At 39.3% G+C, this 17,279-nt stretch overlaps 1 protein-coding gene across 2 annotated transcripts; it reads right to left on the bottom strand.

Annotated features, from left to right (window-relative positions):
* Positions 1-372: 372 nt before the first annotated feature.
* Positions 373-17,193, bottom strand: RPS6KB1 (ribosomal protein S6 kinase B1). Of its 2 annotated transcripts, none has more exons than XM_055796687.1 (15): positions 16,954-17,193; positions 13,718-13,767; positions 12,526-12,646; positions 12,095-12,163; positions 11,521-11,668; positions 10,816-10,873; positions 9,703-9,803; positions 8,703-8,793; positions 8,408-8,498; positions 7,993-8,100; positions 7,629-7,691; positions 6,717-6,794; positions 4,961-5,068; positions 4,246-4,358; positions 373-3,685 (listed from the first exon to the last, which is right to left on the bottom strand). In XM_055796687.1, exons 1-15 carry the CDS (start codon positions 17,023-17,025, stop codon positions 3,448-3,450), a joined length of 1,509 nt encoding a protein of 502 aa, XP_055652662.1. In that variant the 5' UTR covers positions 17,026-17,193; the 3' UTR covers positions 373-3,447. The 2 variants fall into 2 exon arrangements, with proteins under 2 accessions (XP_055652662.1, XP_055652663.1); XM_055796688.1 differs by having other exon boundaries at positions 16,931-17,166.
* Positions 17,194-17,279: the final 86 nt, after the last annotated feature.

Here is a 17,279-nt window from a genome sequence, read left to right as displayed (position 1 = left end):
AGGATCTGCAGGAAGAATATTTAAGTAATTTGCCTTGTTCTTAGTAGCTTCTCTTCCTTTACCCCTTAGGGAAAGGATGTCCCTATAAACTGGGGGAAGCAAAGGAAAAGGCAACTCTCCTGCTGTAGAGAGAGAATTTTTAAAAAACACCAAATCCCAAGCATCTGTCCTAAGAACAGTAGCAGTCTCCCTCAGCGTTTGATGCACTTTTTGATTAACAGTAAGAGCAGGTTGGGAGTTATTACAAAGAGAACAGACCCAAAGTAAACATCCGCTGTATAATCAGAGTGGACTCATATTAAATGTTCTCCAGCAGTTCAGCTTTTAAATAGCAAAACCCAAAAAAAAGGGATATTCAAAAGAACAATTGACTCATTTATTTTTATCTTTTATTATGAGCTAATACCAGGATGACATTCAAATGTCAGATGGCACAATTAAGACAGTCTTGGTAGGAATTATTCCAGCATTCCCAAAATTACAATTTAGTACACGAATGGCATCAAATGTATGCATCACTCCCACAGAGAAAAATTATGAAATTCTGAATATCTTATACCAGAATAGTTTCTGCATCAAATGGGAAAAGAAAAACTGCTGGTAACACAGCTGACCTATAAACCTTTTGTGATAATGACCTGCAGAACAAAATATTCCCCTATTTAACATCTAGTAAAAAAAAATATGACTTTTGTTCAAGTTTAATACTTTTATATGGTTAGCCACAACAGGTATTAACCTCAGTTTTACTATATTTTTGTAATGCTACAAAAATCCTATAAAATCAAATTATAGTGAATTTTTCAGTGATTATAATTAAAAAAGCGCAGCTTGTACAAAATAAAAAAAATAAGATTCTATACTCTAATGAAAAATTTAAGACATTTTTAAATGAACGAAAGAAAGCACTTGTTAAGCTCTCCAATATTCAATGCATTCTGCACTTATCTGAAATAGCCAGACAGGAGCTAGATCTCCACTCCCCTTAGTTCACGACTAGTAATTTTGACACTATTATATATATATATATAGAGGATCTATGTCTGATATTTTTACAAATAAATACAGGATAAACCATATTGCATAGTGTGTGCTTGCTGTCCGAGTCACACTCCAAAAGTTTCACAGTTATGGTAGGGAATTAAACTTATAATCTATGGGATGAAACAATGACAGTACATGAAATTTACTTTTAAAACAAATGATTTCTATTTGTAATGAGCAGTGAACTCGGACAAACAACTCTTGCCATTCTTGCCAGCCATATTAAACCAATTCTACTGGACAATTAAATCCAGCCAACCAAAAAGCAACTATTAGCTGTAACTAGGACCAAGAGAGATCTGCCTCCCAAGAAAAAAAAATAATTTAAAAAAACTAAGTTCCTTTTTACCCAGTAAACATGTTAGGAAACCTATGTTAACAAGTGGCACAGAGAGGCACAGCTTGAAGTGCTGCGTATTTGCAAATATGCATAAGACAAACACATGAGCACTTGGATTTCGGTTTCACAACATGTCACCCGTGGCCACATTACCAGATGAAAAATGGCAATCTTCCGGTACGATTTGTGTCACTATAAGGTAACTTGCTTTTCCTTATAAATCTAAAAAATGAAGTTTCCCAATAAAAGTCTTATCAGGAAGAAAAATAACATACTAATTTTGCTCAATCATAACCATCTTTTTTGTTGGTTCATTGTTACTATCAACAAGGTATTGATGAATCCTTCTGACTTGCAAATTTTAAAAAAGAGCACTCTGATTGGATTCAACATGGTTAGAGTTTTATGGCTTGGATCCTATGGCTCAAAAAGATTCAGTATACACAGAGTAAGCAGAATCTATAAAAAAATCCCTACTATTGTGAAACACTAGAAGTAGACTTTGCACAGTTTGACTAAAGATAATGCAACGTGTGGCAGGCAAAAAGTGACAGGACTTGTATGCAGTTGCATGATCATATACACACACACGCACACACCATACACACTCTAACTAGTGTAAAGCTCTGCAGATATTAACCCTTTCACCAGCTATGTTCATGGAAATGCTTTCTTTAAGGCAGGAAGTATTTTAAGTAAGGTAAAGTTACCTTTATTTTATTCTTTGTACCTGTAAGTCATTTGTACAGATTGTGACAATTTCAAAAACATAAATAGTGTCCTTAGAACATGTTTCCTAAATTAAGTTGCTAAAGTTCTGACCCACTGTGGAAGACATTCACTGAAAGGCCATTTAACACTTTTCTCATACAATCAGCAAACTTATTGCCCCAGCATCGAAAAAAATGTTACTAAATTTAGAAATGTATAATGGCAGGGAACTCCCATAAGCAAAGTATGTAAAAAAAAAAAAAAATCCTCAAATTCTTACCCACTGGTTACAAAAAGTTTTATCACCTTATACTATGTAGAATTCGTGTATGTTTCCTGTGGTACTTCCTATATGTTTCTAGTGACCTTGTATGCCGATGCACTTTTTCCTGATCTTTTATATGGGTAAGAATCTGAACGTCTTCAGCTGTCTCCGTCTAAGGACTAGTGTATACAAAAGTGATGTCTCCCAGTGAAATGTCTGCTGAGGACAAGGATGAAATAAGCAGGACATGTACGTGAGCCCATGGCTTCCAGTTAAGCCTAGAACATAGCAGCATTGCCGTTTGATTAGATCCATTTGTCTTTGCAGGAACAGGTATTTCAGCTGGGTAAGCAAGTGAAACCGTTCTCTCCCACCCCACATTGCCAAGCTGGTAACTGAGTGATTTGCTTATTGATTTGTTCTTTCATGAGGAGAAGAATCAGAACTAGAGCCTTTACTTTCTTCACAGCAACCAATTATTCTGCGGTTTTAATTTTGGGATACTTTCCATAATGAGCTGAATCAAAAAGTCTATTTGAAAAATATATTTTTTTTATATATATATAAAAAACTCATTATGTTTTGAATGTGAAATACCAATTAATTTTATCTTTCATCTTTGATTCCACCCCATTGTAGGAAACAGCTTAACCAAGCTTGCATGCTAATCATTCCTCAGCCGCAAGCATAGAGGCATTTCGTACTTTGCCTAGTGAAAGGGCTAACCCTCCTGGACACATTCACAACTAGACCAGTGATTCTGAAGCAACATCCTGACCCTTAATACTGTCAGTTTCAAGCTATCAAGCTGAAAAATCCTTGATAAGGTGAGAAGATGTCACTGCGAATCAGTTAGATGATGTGCCTAGAGTTCTGCAATACCATTTTCTAAAGTTTTTTTATGCACCATTGATTGACAGAAAAAAATCTGTTTTTCTTTGCTTTCCAAGTCGCTCTGTGCAATGACTGACTCTTTGATACTGTCACTTTTTAAAAGTAAACCATACAAGCCCTCATATTTCAACTTCAAGGGGGCTTATGTCCGTTCTTTGTTTTCCACCTTCAAAGGCTTAAAAAAATTGTGTTGTCATAGATTCATGCGCAAGTGCTCTGGTCGTTTGGAAATCATGGGAAAAGCTTGTTTTTTATATGGCCCAGAGTTTGGTTGCCGGATTGGAAGTGGTGCAGAGGCCTCTCCACAGACTGTCACATCCATTTGTTCTATTCCGCTTGTCTCCATTGGATATTCCACAGGTGTCTGAGTATTTGATGCGCTGGCAGAAGCACCTCTTCCCCAGAATTCCCCAGGGGAAAACTTTACAGGGCTTTAAAACAAGAAATACAAAAATCAGAGATGAAGATACACACAGCACCAAGGTATGTCCTTTACTCTGCAGGAAGCTGAACTCAAATGCCTATTGAGAAGCATTTGTAATTCTTCCTTCCACTTCCAGAAGTCTGAGAAAGTTTCCATGTCTAGCTTCTACAACAGTCTCTTGTAAAGTAAAATTCTCTCATGTGAGCAGTGAGAATCTACGTCTAGATGATTGCAGGAGGAATTTTCTGTACTAACATGATTCTTTAGCGGCACATAAGTACTTAGGATCTTCTGAAAGAGTTCTAGAGCAATGGTCTACCAAAGTCACCAGCCTGTGAGGCTGTATCAGCACTGAACAACAAGCAAATTAGTACTTCTTGTGCTGCCAAACACCACGGATTTGTCTCTAATAACAGTAAAACAGGATCAATGCTGCACTTCTAATGAAGTGATGGGCTTACTGAGAAGTAATGCCACGTTTTTTATTTCTAGTGCAGATCTATTTCAACTACTTGCCAAAAAGTGTAATACACAAAAAAAAGAAAAGAAAAAAAAAATCAAAGATACCTGACTGGCGTCCTAGGGCTACCTATGAATCTGCGAGGTGATCGAATTTTTGGTTCAAAAGAAAATTTCTCTTTTACGCTTTCAAGTACAGATGGAGCCACATACGTAAAACCCTGCAAAACAGGAATGAATGCACTGTAACTTACAGGCAAGATTTACATTGATGATCACTTCTGCAGTTATGATAAGCATGAAATAGTAAATGAGAATTACAAAAAGGAGAATTAAATGTAGATATATAAACTTCTACTCACTGCTTGAAGCAAACAGCAGGACTTCAGGGAGTTCCTCACCCAGGTGCCTGCACACCCCAGATACCTCTGCCCAGATCAGATTCCCACAGGCATACTCAATGTAATTAATTTTGATCTATAGAACCGACATTGTCCTCTCTGCATGAGTATGAAAGCAATCACATGTCCATGGTTCACAATGGAACTACGAATTAGAATGCTGACATTTCAGAAAGCAAGCAACATTTGTTGGCTGGTTTATCTATGAAAAGAAAATGTCAGCAACAATCAAACAAAGTATTTTCAAAGCCCTTAAAAATTTCAGACCTGCTGCAGAACATGAGTTTAAAATTAAAGAGTTTGCTTCAAGCATCAGGTGTTAAAGATTCCCTAGAAATAATTTACCTGAAATGCCCTACTGTTTCCAATTAACACAACATACCTCTCTACAGTCATTACACACTCTTCCCTGGCTCACTTACCAGAAAGACCTGGTTGGCACTTTCACTGAGAGTAGAGTCATCTGGGCTATCAACAGGTGTCTGACGTGTAAACTTTGAATCAAACTGGCTCACATCCTCTTCAGATTGCTTTGCAAAAACAAAATGATTAAGGGTTTATATTACAGATATCAACCAAATGGCTTAGCGGTGATCAGTGTAGCCTCTGGATGGAGTTCATTCCATAGGTTTTTGGCAGAGCTCTGCTGTAGTAAAACCCTGGAGTGGTGTCGGAATCCTGTCGCTGCCAGTGGGAGGTCACTATGGGCACTGACACTGAGAAATAAAGGCAAGGGGGAGGGGCAAAAATTATGGATCAAAAAGGAACACAAATTAAAAAGATGCCTTTAAAAAAAAAATCTCAAATTACAAACAAAATCTTTTAGAAATACAATGCCAGCTTCTTGCAAGTTTAGCAACCAGTATAGAACAGTTGCAACTTCTAGCTTTTGGCAGCCTCTCCAGATAATTTCATCCTGGTTTTGCACATAGAGAAGTGATTACACTATGAGGGATAGGTGACAGCTCTGGAGTAAGTGACTATGGAGAGTATTTATAATTCAGCCAAAGAACAACAGACATAATTCCAAGATCCTTTCTCTCATTCCTACGAAAAGGCAGTATGTATTCTGCAGGCCTTCATGCAACCATGGAAGCATGTTTTCAAAAACCATCTGGTTTGTACACATAACTTTCATAAAACTTGCTAATAGCAGAAGAACCCAAAACTATCTTCAGATAATTCATTTGGAAATATCAGTCTTGTGTCATTCTGAATTTCATTCAAAACTGTGAGGAAAAAAGGGTCTGGAGCCCCCAAGCTGTAGTATGCTCAACATTAGTGATGCCCAAGTCAGTTTAAAGTGAGATTTTTAATAGTCAGGATCTATCAGGGTGGCAGTACCCACTGCTGCTGTAGCCCACTGTATCCGGGGTGGGGTGGGTGGAGAAAGACAGACACCCCACACCATCAAAATATAACATAGGATAATAGAAGCATATTCATCACATCACTGGTTTGAGGTAAGCTTTAATTACTGCCTATAATAGACAAGATGCATTGTAACTATTAATAAGCAAACATACAAAATGCTTAATTAGGTGATTTCATTTACTTTTGCCTAGCAACTATTTATCATCTTAGTTTCATCCAAGTACGGGCTTGCTGTATAATGTTTAGAAACAGGACTTCAGAGAGAACTGCACTTGCAAGTTTGTTTAACCTACAGATTAGAAGCAGGAGGAATTAAAACTGCAGCAGAACCTTCTTCCTCCAGAAGACTTAACAGAAGGACAAATTAGCTTCTAGCTGATTTTTGCCACCTTCTCACATTAAAAAAGCAAGATCCTATTCCAGTGATGGATGAGCACCATGACCACAGAGTAATACGACAAAACAGCATGCTCATGACAGCCAGTATTTCATACTGTGTGAAGACTTAAAACAGTTGGGGTTTTTTTAATGTTGATACAGCTTAGTTCTCAGGAAAAAAAAAAGAAAAAAAATCAGTCTGCATCAGGCAGTATATCTGGCAGATCAGGTGGCAGATCTGCCATCTCTAATTTGACAAGAGTGGATCTGAGAACCAGTAACATCAGTTGAACTGTTTTGAAGTACCAGAAAACCATGGCCCTCCAGTTTGTAAGAGTGAACATTTCTAAGTTTTAGATTCCGCATTGTTTTAAGACCTTTCCTAAAGGCATACGAGTAATATCTCACAGCACTCTGAGTACATACCAATAAGGGTTTAAAAGGAGGTTCCACCTTTCGTGCCAACAGCTCATCCCAGTTAATGTGTCTGAAGAACGGGTGAGCCTACAAGAGTCAGCAATAGCACAGAGTCATGATCCGCCTTTTGGATATAAATCACAGCAATTTAAGAATGAGGCATGTTCTTTTCAGACCATCTCTGTGGTGTCTTTCTTTCCAAAATCACATATGGGTCTAGTATAATATATTCTCTAGCACTACATCAGAGAAGCTGGAAGAGCTGAAAATTGATACCATACCTCCAAGTCAGACAACATACATCCCTATCATGTTTTCCTTGAAAGTATTAGAAAAACCAAGTTTACATGCAAAATACCTCTACATTTTTCAACTTTAACTCAGATATCTAAAAATAATGACAAAGCACTGTATTAATGACAAATTATCAGAATTGGGTAATAAGAAGGACTCTCTAACACATTATTAATCTCGTCACAAAAAAAAAAAAACCAAGCTGGAAGCACAGGAACTAAGCCTCTGCCTTAACTTTTCACTGCACAACACTGAGTGCAAACTAACAACACTGTTCCCTTGAAAGAGCTGCACTAAATCCAAGGGCTGGCAGTTATTTTGTCGGACTGCTAGAGTATCATTGCCTTTAGATAGTTGCCTGTACAATTAGCATTGTGCAACTGCAGAAAAGATCCACTGGAAGACAAGAGTTAAAGAATAAAAAGTAATTTTCAAATCTCAAATTATCAAATAGGTCGACAGCTGCTTTTGTGAAGCTTTAAAGCATTCAAATTTGCATCAGCTGTCACATGTGGCTGCCTTTTCACTCGTTACACTTCAACAGATATACTCTCCTTCCCTGATGCACCCTCAAAGCTGTTTTATTTTCAATGCACTAATACAAGAATTCTTGAGTTCCAAAGTTACCTGAACTTCTCCAGCATCTCCAGGACCAGCTCCTAGACGTGAGGCAGCATTTCTTTTTAGCAGCTTAATGAGAAATAACATCCAAAAGAGCAAAATTAGTTATGCCGTTATGACTAGCCTAGTTCTGACATGAATCATCATTTGAATGAATACCATGCAGAATGATTACAGAACAATTAGAAAAACTGCACTAACATTAGAAAACAATTGTATTTGCAAGGAAAAGCACCTTCTGTACCACACAAAACAAGGCTGGCTGACTTCGTAATAAGTCCAGACTTGGACTGAATAGCCATAGTGGTACCACTGTAATATTTCTGTTTTCTACATACGCACGTAGTACTGACATTCATTAAAATTCTACCTTTTTAAGCAGATCTCTGGCTTCTTGTGTGAGGTAGGGAGGCAAGTTGAGTTTACACTTGAGAATCTTGTCGATTGTTTTCTTTCTGTTCTCCCCAGTGAAAGGAGGCTAGAAAGCACCATTGTAACGGGAGGAAAAATGGGACTCATTCAGATCTTTTATTTGTGTACACAGAACTCACTTCAGTATTTTATAAAGCAGATAAAATTACTGCAAATGGGACTTTTAAATAAGTGTTTGGATGAGAGCATCTCACGACTGTAGCCAACATAAGTGTAGCTGTAGCTTAGTTATTTCTTACTTGCAATCTGTATATATACAAATACATACGTATTTATACATGCATCTGAATTAGAATACAGGTAACTACAAAATCTATAAAGAGAAATACATGCAATTATAACTGTGCACCTACTGCTCCAGTCAGCATGTCATACATTAATGCCCCCAAACTCCACCAGTCCACAGCACGATTATGCCCACTCCTCATCAAGATTTCAGGGGCCCTATAATCAGAAAAATTGAAAATACAAAAGTATTTTAACAAGCTTAATAACTAATTCTGACTACTAGTTTCCAAACAAAACCACATTTATCAAGTAAAATTTCCCTAAGTGACTGAACATATGGACCATTAGTTGAAAAAGGCAAAATTTAGCCATTACCCCCCAGACCAGAGTAATACTTTTCTATTTCATCATGCAGCTCACATGTATTCAATTGTTCCACAGAATGTGTGTGTGACTGTTCCATCGTGAATAGATTCTTTACATAATCCGAAGTCAGTCAATTTTACATGACCTGAAATTAAATATATAAAATTTAAGACTTGCCAGAATTCTGACATTTGTATAAGTAACATTAAAAAATAGGAATTTTTAACATGAATATGTAATAATTCTGAACCACTTCGAGATACCTTCAGTTGTCTGACAAAGCAATACAGCTATAAAACAGAATGAGGTAATCACACTTACAGATAAAACCTCTGCATTATACCTGCATAACAAAGTGCTTATTCACATATAGACAAAAGTATTTAAATATAAAGATTGTGGAGCATCATTCAGACAAGAAGGCAGGCTATCAAATTTTACCGCTTGCTTCAGAGTTCAGGTAACAACCTTCAACAAATTGTAACGTGCCCTGAATAATTCAGTACAAAGACCTGGACTAAGTAAGTTGTTTAAGATAGCATGAAAATACTGGATGGTACAGATTGTCAGACTCAATCAGTGTCATATGGGCAACGTAAAAACGCATTCAGGAATAGCTACTACTGACAGGTAAAGTGTCAACAGCTCAGTCAGTCATTTCAGCTACGGATGAATTGGCACCCTACCTAAACTGCCCTTCCTAACAAATGTCTTCAGTCAGCCCCACTGACTAAAATGTCACCGACAGTACACTGAAGACACAGATCTTTATGCACTTTACAATGACCAGCAGAAGAAAAAGTCCAGAGCTGCAGAAATAGCAGGTCAACCATTAAAAAAAAAGTCTGTGTGTACACACGGAGCCTGCTGTGGCCTATTAAAGCCCAAGAAGCTGTATTTAAGGGCAGGCAATTAGCTTTGGCAATTCTTCAGTTATACCAGGAGTGATAACAAACATGCCATTGTTCTAAGGAAATTCATGTAAGAGAAGTGTTGTGACCTTTGAAGAACTGTTTTCAAATGACTGGCAACGCAACTGTTACTATATTTCTACCTTGGTGATTAAGCATGATGTTTTCTGGCTTCAGATCACGGTAGATGATTCCTTTTTGATGCAAATGCCCCAGTGCCATTGAGATTTCTGCCAAGTAAAAGCTGAAAGGAAACATATGCCACAAAATTAGACATATCCAATCATGCAAAGCATCTTAAGCACTAAGACTATTATGTACATAGCAACAGTTCCTTGAAAGTATATTAGAAGTGTATGAGAGAATAAATGAGAGAAACAACGATGCCTTTGAGGTTGGTTTGCCAAAAGGCACACAGACTCCACACTGAACTAAAATTACGCCATCAGCATTAGGTTTTCCTGTTCAGTAGCCGTTTTGCGAATATATTTGGAAGAATCTGAATCTACCAGTTAGTGGTTAAAATATGCTTCAATCTGTACTACCATGTCTGGATGGCAAAATTGAAGGAGAAAAAAAAAAAAAAAAAAAAAAAAAGGAAGCTAAGAAGGTAACCAGCAGCACCCAGAATGCTATCTGTGGAACAGTATTACAGCCCCATATGGGCATCAAAGCTTTCCTAAGGCACTATCGGGATGCACTGTGGGAAGATACGACTGTATTCAGTTGTGTGAAGCTTAATCAATAAGGGATAATTTCAAGCTGTTTATATGTAAAATATCACTACTCAGAAGGCTTTTTCTCTTTCATTAGCTTAATTGCTTTTATCACTTCACAGATTTGATCATTAGAATACAGTCATCACAGTGACTTGGAAATTCTGTAACTGGCTGGTCAAATTGTGCGTGGACCAGTAACAAAAAACCCCCCACCAAAACCTGCATTTACAGCAAGTCTTTCACAGTCTTGTCTTCAACACCTAAACCACCTCCTCTACCACAGCCCTATGGATTATAGCCTCACTCAGCAACCAGCAATGGACCGTCTTCTGTAGTTAGACTGGAATTACACCAGCACAAACTGGCAAGAATGGAACACATACATCTTCCCAAAACCCAGTTAACTGCTTTTTTCACTGGACTGGGAAATGAATGAGTAGTTATATGTAGTTTTTCAAGTCAGAGTGTACAGTTTAAGCACTTGGAAAAAAAACCCCACACCTGAAACTATTAATTTACCAAAATAGTTTCACTTACCAAGCTGTGTCTTCCATAAATATCCCTTCTCTCTCTAACTGCATAAATAGTTCTCCTCCTGTCATAAGAAAAATGAGGTTATACTCTATTAAAGTATCACTTTTAGTCAGTCAAACTCCCATTTTCTAGAAAAACTATAAGCAACAGGTATTCTGCTCTACAAAAAGTCGTTTCACAAAAAACAGCTGAGAACTTATTCCTCTAGCAAACTAAAGAAATGGCAGAAAAAATCAAAAGAAATAAAAAAAAAAATCAAAAGAATTGCTCAAACAAACAGCAGCATTTCTGTCCCTGTTTCTGCTGTTGTTATAGCTTGAGCAAATTGCTCCTAACCTGCATTTGTTTCCCTGTCTGTGAAATAAAGATAATACTTCCCTGTTTCACAGAGACCCTGCAAGGACTAAAACCTCAGGTACTCCTACACAGATTCTAAGACTAACATACAGGAATTAAAAGCCTGATGGAAGAAAGGTATTAAAAACCCTCCTCTCCTGTACTGTCATGAAAAGTAACTATTTTATGCTTCATTCATCTTTATTGTATTGAATTAGAAGGTTTGTGTATGTTATTCTATGTATTTTTACTAATCCATTTTACATTTTTAAGGTACCATCCCAATAGCTGCGTGGCCTTTTAGACTGAGAAATCCAAATTCTCAATTATATAAGATACCAAGAAGCAGTTAACAGAATTTCACATACTGACCACTGAGATACTCAAGGATGAGGTAGAGTTTTCCACCGGTCTGAAAGGCATAAATTAAGTCTACAATGAAGGGATGTTTCACTTCCTCCAGTATATTCCGCTCTGCTTTTGTGTGAGCTGTATCCTTTGCGTTCCTTACAATCATTGCCTACAAAAAGCAGAGATACGTGAGCACAAGAACATGCTAAACAACACAGGTTTTTATATTTAGTTCAATCCTGAGTTTACTAAACCACAACACTATGTATGAGTCAGCAACAGCATAAAAAAGAAAATTTCTCCACATACATAACGTGAGAGTCTTTTTGTGGAAGTTTAAGTCTTTATTTCACAGAATTACACAGTAATTTAGGTTGGAAGGGACATCCTTACCTATTTAAACTAGCTGCTAAGAACACCACAGACAGAAAAATTTAAAGTTTAATTCTAATTCCAACCGTACCTGTTGGGTTTTTTTTTTAGGTATCAGGTTTATTTTTAGGTATATTAAGTAATTAGGTAATTGTAAAAGCTAAATGGAGGGATAGATTTTTTTTAGATTTAGATAGCAGTGAAATGTGAACGTTTAGGTTACCTTTTTAAGAACTTTCATGGCAAATATTTTCCCGGTGTTTGCTCCAGTTACTTTTCGTACTTGAAACACCTATACAACACCGATACAAAAGCAGTCACATATTGCAACCACATTAACCATTGTAAATTAAAAAAACAACGTTCTGCAAAAGAGAAATGTGATCCCTACAAACTGCAACGCTGCCTGAAGGAGAAGAGCTAGTGACCTGAACCAGAACCAGTTTGGGACATTTCTACTGCCACCAGCCGGTGCGGCTCTGCCGGTCACCAGGCTCCCATGACACCAGCCCTAGCAGCCCTGAGGTTACCTTCTGGTAGAACAAACTTTTCAGAAAACAGGACGGGAAGATTAGACCTTGCCAAAGGCAGCGAGTGAGAGCTTTAACTGCCTTCAGTATAATGGATTTACTTCCGTAGAAAAGAGTTCCTTACCTTTCCATAGCCACCTTTGCCAAGTACGCGCAGTAACTCAAAGCACTCTGGTCGGATCTTTTCTGGACCTCTGTTTACACTAGTCTCTGAAATCTCAAATTTTTCACAATGTTCCATGCCACTGGATAAAACCAAAACAAGCATATAAGACTACCTGACACTCAAAAACAATCAAATGAAAGTAAGCAAGCAAATTACTTTCTGAAAAGCATACAGTATATCTGACATAACTGAATGACTGCTTTGGACATTTGGAGAATTCCCAGCACCAGAAATTTTACTTAGGTGTGTTGCAGTAAGTTGCAACTTGCACAGAAAAGACTGCCTGCAAATTTTGGGGGGTTATACTATCAAGATTTCCCTCAAATTCCTTCATTTTAATGCACAATAAATCCCTGTATTACACCAGAATTAAGTTTAAAAGACTAAAGCCTCAAACTGACTTAAGATATTCCTACAAGACCTCAAGCAAAGGCAAGGGTATAAGTCGTGTTGAAGTTTCAGATCACATTCAGCAGCCCCAACAGTCACAGTAAGACTTCTGTAACACAAATATTTTGCAGAGAAAGCTGTAACAAGAAAGTCTCACAACTCTAAACATGCCACAAAAGATGACTGATTCAAAATTTAATGATGCATCTAAATTATGCTACAGTTCTGCAAAAGACTTAACAGATTGATCCTCTTCAACGTAACTGAACTGTTTTAACTATCACTGCTTTCTTCTCACAACATGGTATGCTGAAACAAACTGGAAATCTATAAATGAAGCAATGCCAAACGTAGCCATCTCCTGAACATCAAATCAGAATTTCTGAATTCTCATCTGCTACAGACTGTTATGCAAATCTGCAACTGGAGCCTTTATAAAAAGACCAGAACGTACAATGTGCTGCAGACAGGGCATGAGATTCATATTACAAATACTATTCAAGTACAAGAGATATATTAGGAGAAACAAGGATTAAAAGACAAACAGCAAGTTTTGCCAGAGTTTTTTTTATTATTATTATTATTTTACTTCAAGATACAATTCACAAATTTTAATGTGAAGAAATAGTGAAACGACTAGAAACAACTCAAAATTGAACAAGAATGACAAAATTTTCTATTTAACTTAACAATGTAACAAAATTAGAAGTCACATGTAGCTCGCATGAATGATACAGAACATTTTCTAGCAGCAACTTACAGGTCATATTGGCCAACTCCTCCATGGTCCATGCTCTCACTTAATTGACCCTGAGGATGGGAGGGGTAGAAGGAAGATTAATTATAACGGAAGAAAAAAAGAAGTGTTCAAAGTAAATGGACTGATGTGTTTTACAACTTCTTAAATTATACAGATATAAAAATAATTTTATATAGAATTAGTTTATAGTATATAATTAAATAAATCTAAAGGTCAGGAATAATAAGTTATCAGCAGAAGACAAAGAAATCTGCAAAATTCTGTGCAAGACCTGCAATACTTCCACATATCTCAAACAGGGACACAGAGAACCAACCACCTTCACCCAGCCGCATTGTTATTCAACCACTTCAGTATTAGAGGTAACAGTTTCACAGACACAAATTTTGAATTTGAAAAATGTTAAGGTACTGCATTTTTCTTTACAGTTGCTCTTACAAAATCCTCATTCAATACTATGCAAATTGGAACGTAAAGATTATGTGAATAGATGAACTGGGATTCATATGTACTAGAACCAAATAATCTACTGGGAAGTTTTTATTATTCTATTGGTAATCTTTACTCTGATGTTAAATACCTTTTCTGGCCAATAATCATTCAGATAGATTAACGCAAGCAAATATTACTGAAGAAGGTTCAAGCTCTTCAGCATCAGAACTAGTCATCATTAAAGAATGTAGTTAATTCTGAAGAGGTATTTTCTTCAGAGGATTTTCAACTTGATCCCTTATGCAAGATAATACTTCACTGTGATTGTGGCTCTACAAGGCCAAAGAAGTGCAAACCAAGCAGACAGCTGGAATGAATACAAATAGAATTGAATGGGCATGCTTCTAACAAGCTTTAGGTTATACCTTAACATTTTTATTTTTAAAAATATGTACATAAAATAACAACTGCAAAATAATGAGAAACAGCCCAGAACCTACAGACTGAATACCCATCTACTGAGTGACGTGTGAAATTCAGAGAAACAGAACAAAAAAAACCCCCAAAACACACGAGATCTGCAAAAAGCAGACCATGCCAAGGAGTGCATTTTCAAATATTATGTAAGTAAAAAAACTAACCAAAGAAAATCAGAAACTTTCAATAGCTTCCAAACCATTTAAAGTTTACAGAGGCTGCTTTATTTTGGTCAGCGATCTAGAGCGGAATTTAACTGCTGGTTCCAGCTACGGTTCCAGCTACTAGCACCACAAGCAATTATGGAGTCTAAAAGTTCAAGTTTGTTTCCAGCTGAGAGAGTTCCTACCTCATGTCCTCTCGATAACATTTATTAGAGAAATCCAGCCTATTGACATCTGTTTCACAATAAAACCCACTAAAGCTACCCTTGACCCTACCATTAGATGCCAACAAACCAATTAAAAAAAAAAATATTCAACAAACACTGAAAATAAACACCCATCATGTTCGTAGAGCAACTTCTCAAGTTACCCAATGGTTCTGGCAAAGCTGACACATGCTTTTCTTGCCCTTCTGAACTATGGTTTTTATTTTCAGTATTAACTTGAACAGAATTCACAATAGACACTGTTCTGCTATTTTAAGGATTTTTTCTCATTTCACAAAACCAAGAAACGCAATGCTGATCTGGCTGGGAGGCGATCAGTCCTTCAGTCCATGCACACTGTTTCATTTATTACAAACACAAAAATGAAGGCTGCTTTTTTAATCATAATAATTAGTGCAAACAAGCACATGGCTTATGAGCAAACACTCCATTGAAACAATTTTTCAGATTTTCTAGAATGGCCACGGCTATTCAAAACTCCAACTGCTCTGCTCTTGCTACTATTAGGCTTATAGCTTCCAGGAGGCATCAGGGGCCAGCACCACAGAGATCAGACAAGACAGTTCTGATCCTTCTAAAACACGCACAATGCCTACAGAGATAACTGTCCGTGAAACATTTTTCCCCTTCCATGATCCTGACACTTCCCCTTCTTTCCTGCTCCTACGTTCCCTGCTTTTCAGTTCCATTTTGATTTCAAGTCCATTCACACCCTCCTTTACCTGTTTGCCAAAAGGCACCTGAGAACCAGATGAGGTTGCCAACGTGCCTTCAAGTCCACAGCTGCATGATTAAAAACAGTCACTGCCATTTTTTACAACCCACAATAACTAATGAACTTCTAAAACTGTTCCCTGAGATTGAATTATTGGAACACGGCAGAGCACAAATCCAACTTTCTTGCCACCCCGCTTCGGATCTGTTCTTGGCAGCATTAACAGAGTGATGCAAGTGACATTTTTTTAAGCCAAGTACTTTATTGATTATTGAGGTGACAGTGCTTTTTCCTGCGGAATGAGAAATGGCCAAGCCTTCGGCTGTCAAAGAATGTCTCTACAACTTATACGTAGCATGGGGATCCCAACCGTGACGCATAGTATCTGGTTATCTCCAAGACTTCAAGACCGACATTAGTATTTAAATAGCAAAAAATAAATGTGGTAGCGATTTAAGCAACAGTAAATATTTAATAAGCAAGAGTATCAAAAACAAATAGCACTAGAAAAATGTGAACAGGGATCTTTTAACAAGATTCCTCCAAAGCCTGAACTGGACCTAGATGAGCACTGCAAAACGACAGACTACAGGCTGCAGGGGGAAGCCTTTGGGAAGCAGAGATGGGAGAGGCACGGACAGGCGCCCAACGCAGCACGGTGAAACTTTGCTTTTAATTTTGGCGCTAGAGCAACGACATTATGCAGTGCCAGAAAGCAAGCCCTTCTGCACCCACGTTACAACATGTGACAATTAAAAAAAATAATAAAAAAAATAGACACACACACACAGAGAAAAAAAAACACCCCACCGCTGCGGCACTTGGCTGGGAAACCCACCGCACAACTTCCACGGGAGGGGGCTCCCGGAGCGCGGCGACCCCGCCGGCGGCGCGATCCGCGCCCGCCCGCCAGGCGGCCCTGCCCGCACCCGCAGCCGCCACGGCAGCCCCCGGGCGCGGTGGAGGCCGCCGGGCGCCCCAGGCCTGGCCGGGCCGGGCGCAGGCCCCGCCGCCCCCCCCCGGGCAGGGCGCGGCCGCCTCACCTGCGCGGCCCGGGCCGGCAGCCGGCCCCGCGCTCCGCCTCGCCCGGCCTCCCGCGCGGCCCCGGCCCGGCCCGCCCCCGCCGGCAGGGCGCCCGCCGGCCGCTCCCGCCCCTCACGCCTGCCCCTGGCGCCGCCGCTCCGCTCCCGCCCCGCACCGGCTCGGGCTGCCGCCTCTCACCCCCTCCTCCAGCTCCTCGTCCGAAGCCGCCTCCTCAGGCTGGTCCAGGTCGATGTCGAACACGCCCGCCATAGCGCGGGTGCAAGCCGCGGCGCCGCCGCCCCTCCCTGGCTGCGCTGGCTGCACGGGGCTCGGGCCGCCTCATGGGCCCGCACCCCCCAACTCCACCACGGCCGCCATCACCGGCTGCCCGGCCCCAGCGCGCCTGCGCCCCCGCCCCGACTCCGGCCGCCGCGCAGGCGCACGGCCCCTTCCGCCGGCGGCCCAAGCATGCGCGGCGGGGCCCCCGCCGGGAGACCAGGCGTCGGGCTGGGGCTGCGCCTGCG

Source organism: Falco peregrinus, chromosome 2 (genome assembly GCF_023634155.1).
Source record: "Falco peregrinus isolate bFalPer1 chromosome 2, bFalPer1.pri, whole genome shotgun sequence".
Taxonomy (NCBI): Eukaryota; Metazoa; Chordata; class Aves; order Falconiformes; family Falconidae; genus Falco; species Falco peregrinus.
Note: the sequence above shows the minus strand (reverse complement) of the source record. Positions and strands in the feature narration are given on the sequence as shown.

Coding starts and splice junctions, on each gene's coding strand:
- RPS6KB1 (XM_055796687.1), bottom strand. CDS start 17,025: ATGGCGGGCGTGTTCGACATCGACCTGGACCAGCCTGAGGAGGCGGCT. Junction 12,164..12,525: donor GCAAAGGTGGCTATGGAAAG/GTAAGGAACTCT, acceptor GGTGTTGTATAG/GTGTTTCAAGTACGAAAAGT. Junction 10,874..11,520: donor CATCCTTGAGTATCTCAGTG/GTCAGTATGTGA, acceptor TTCTTATGACAG/GAGGAGAACTATTTATGCAG.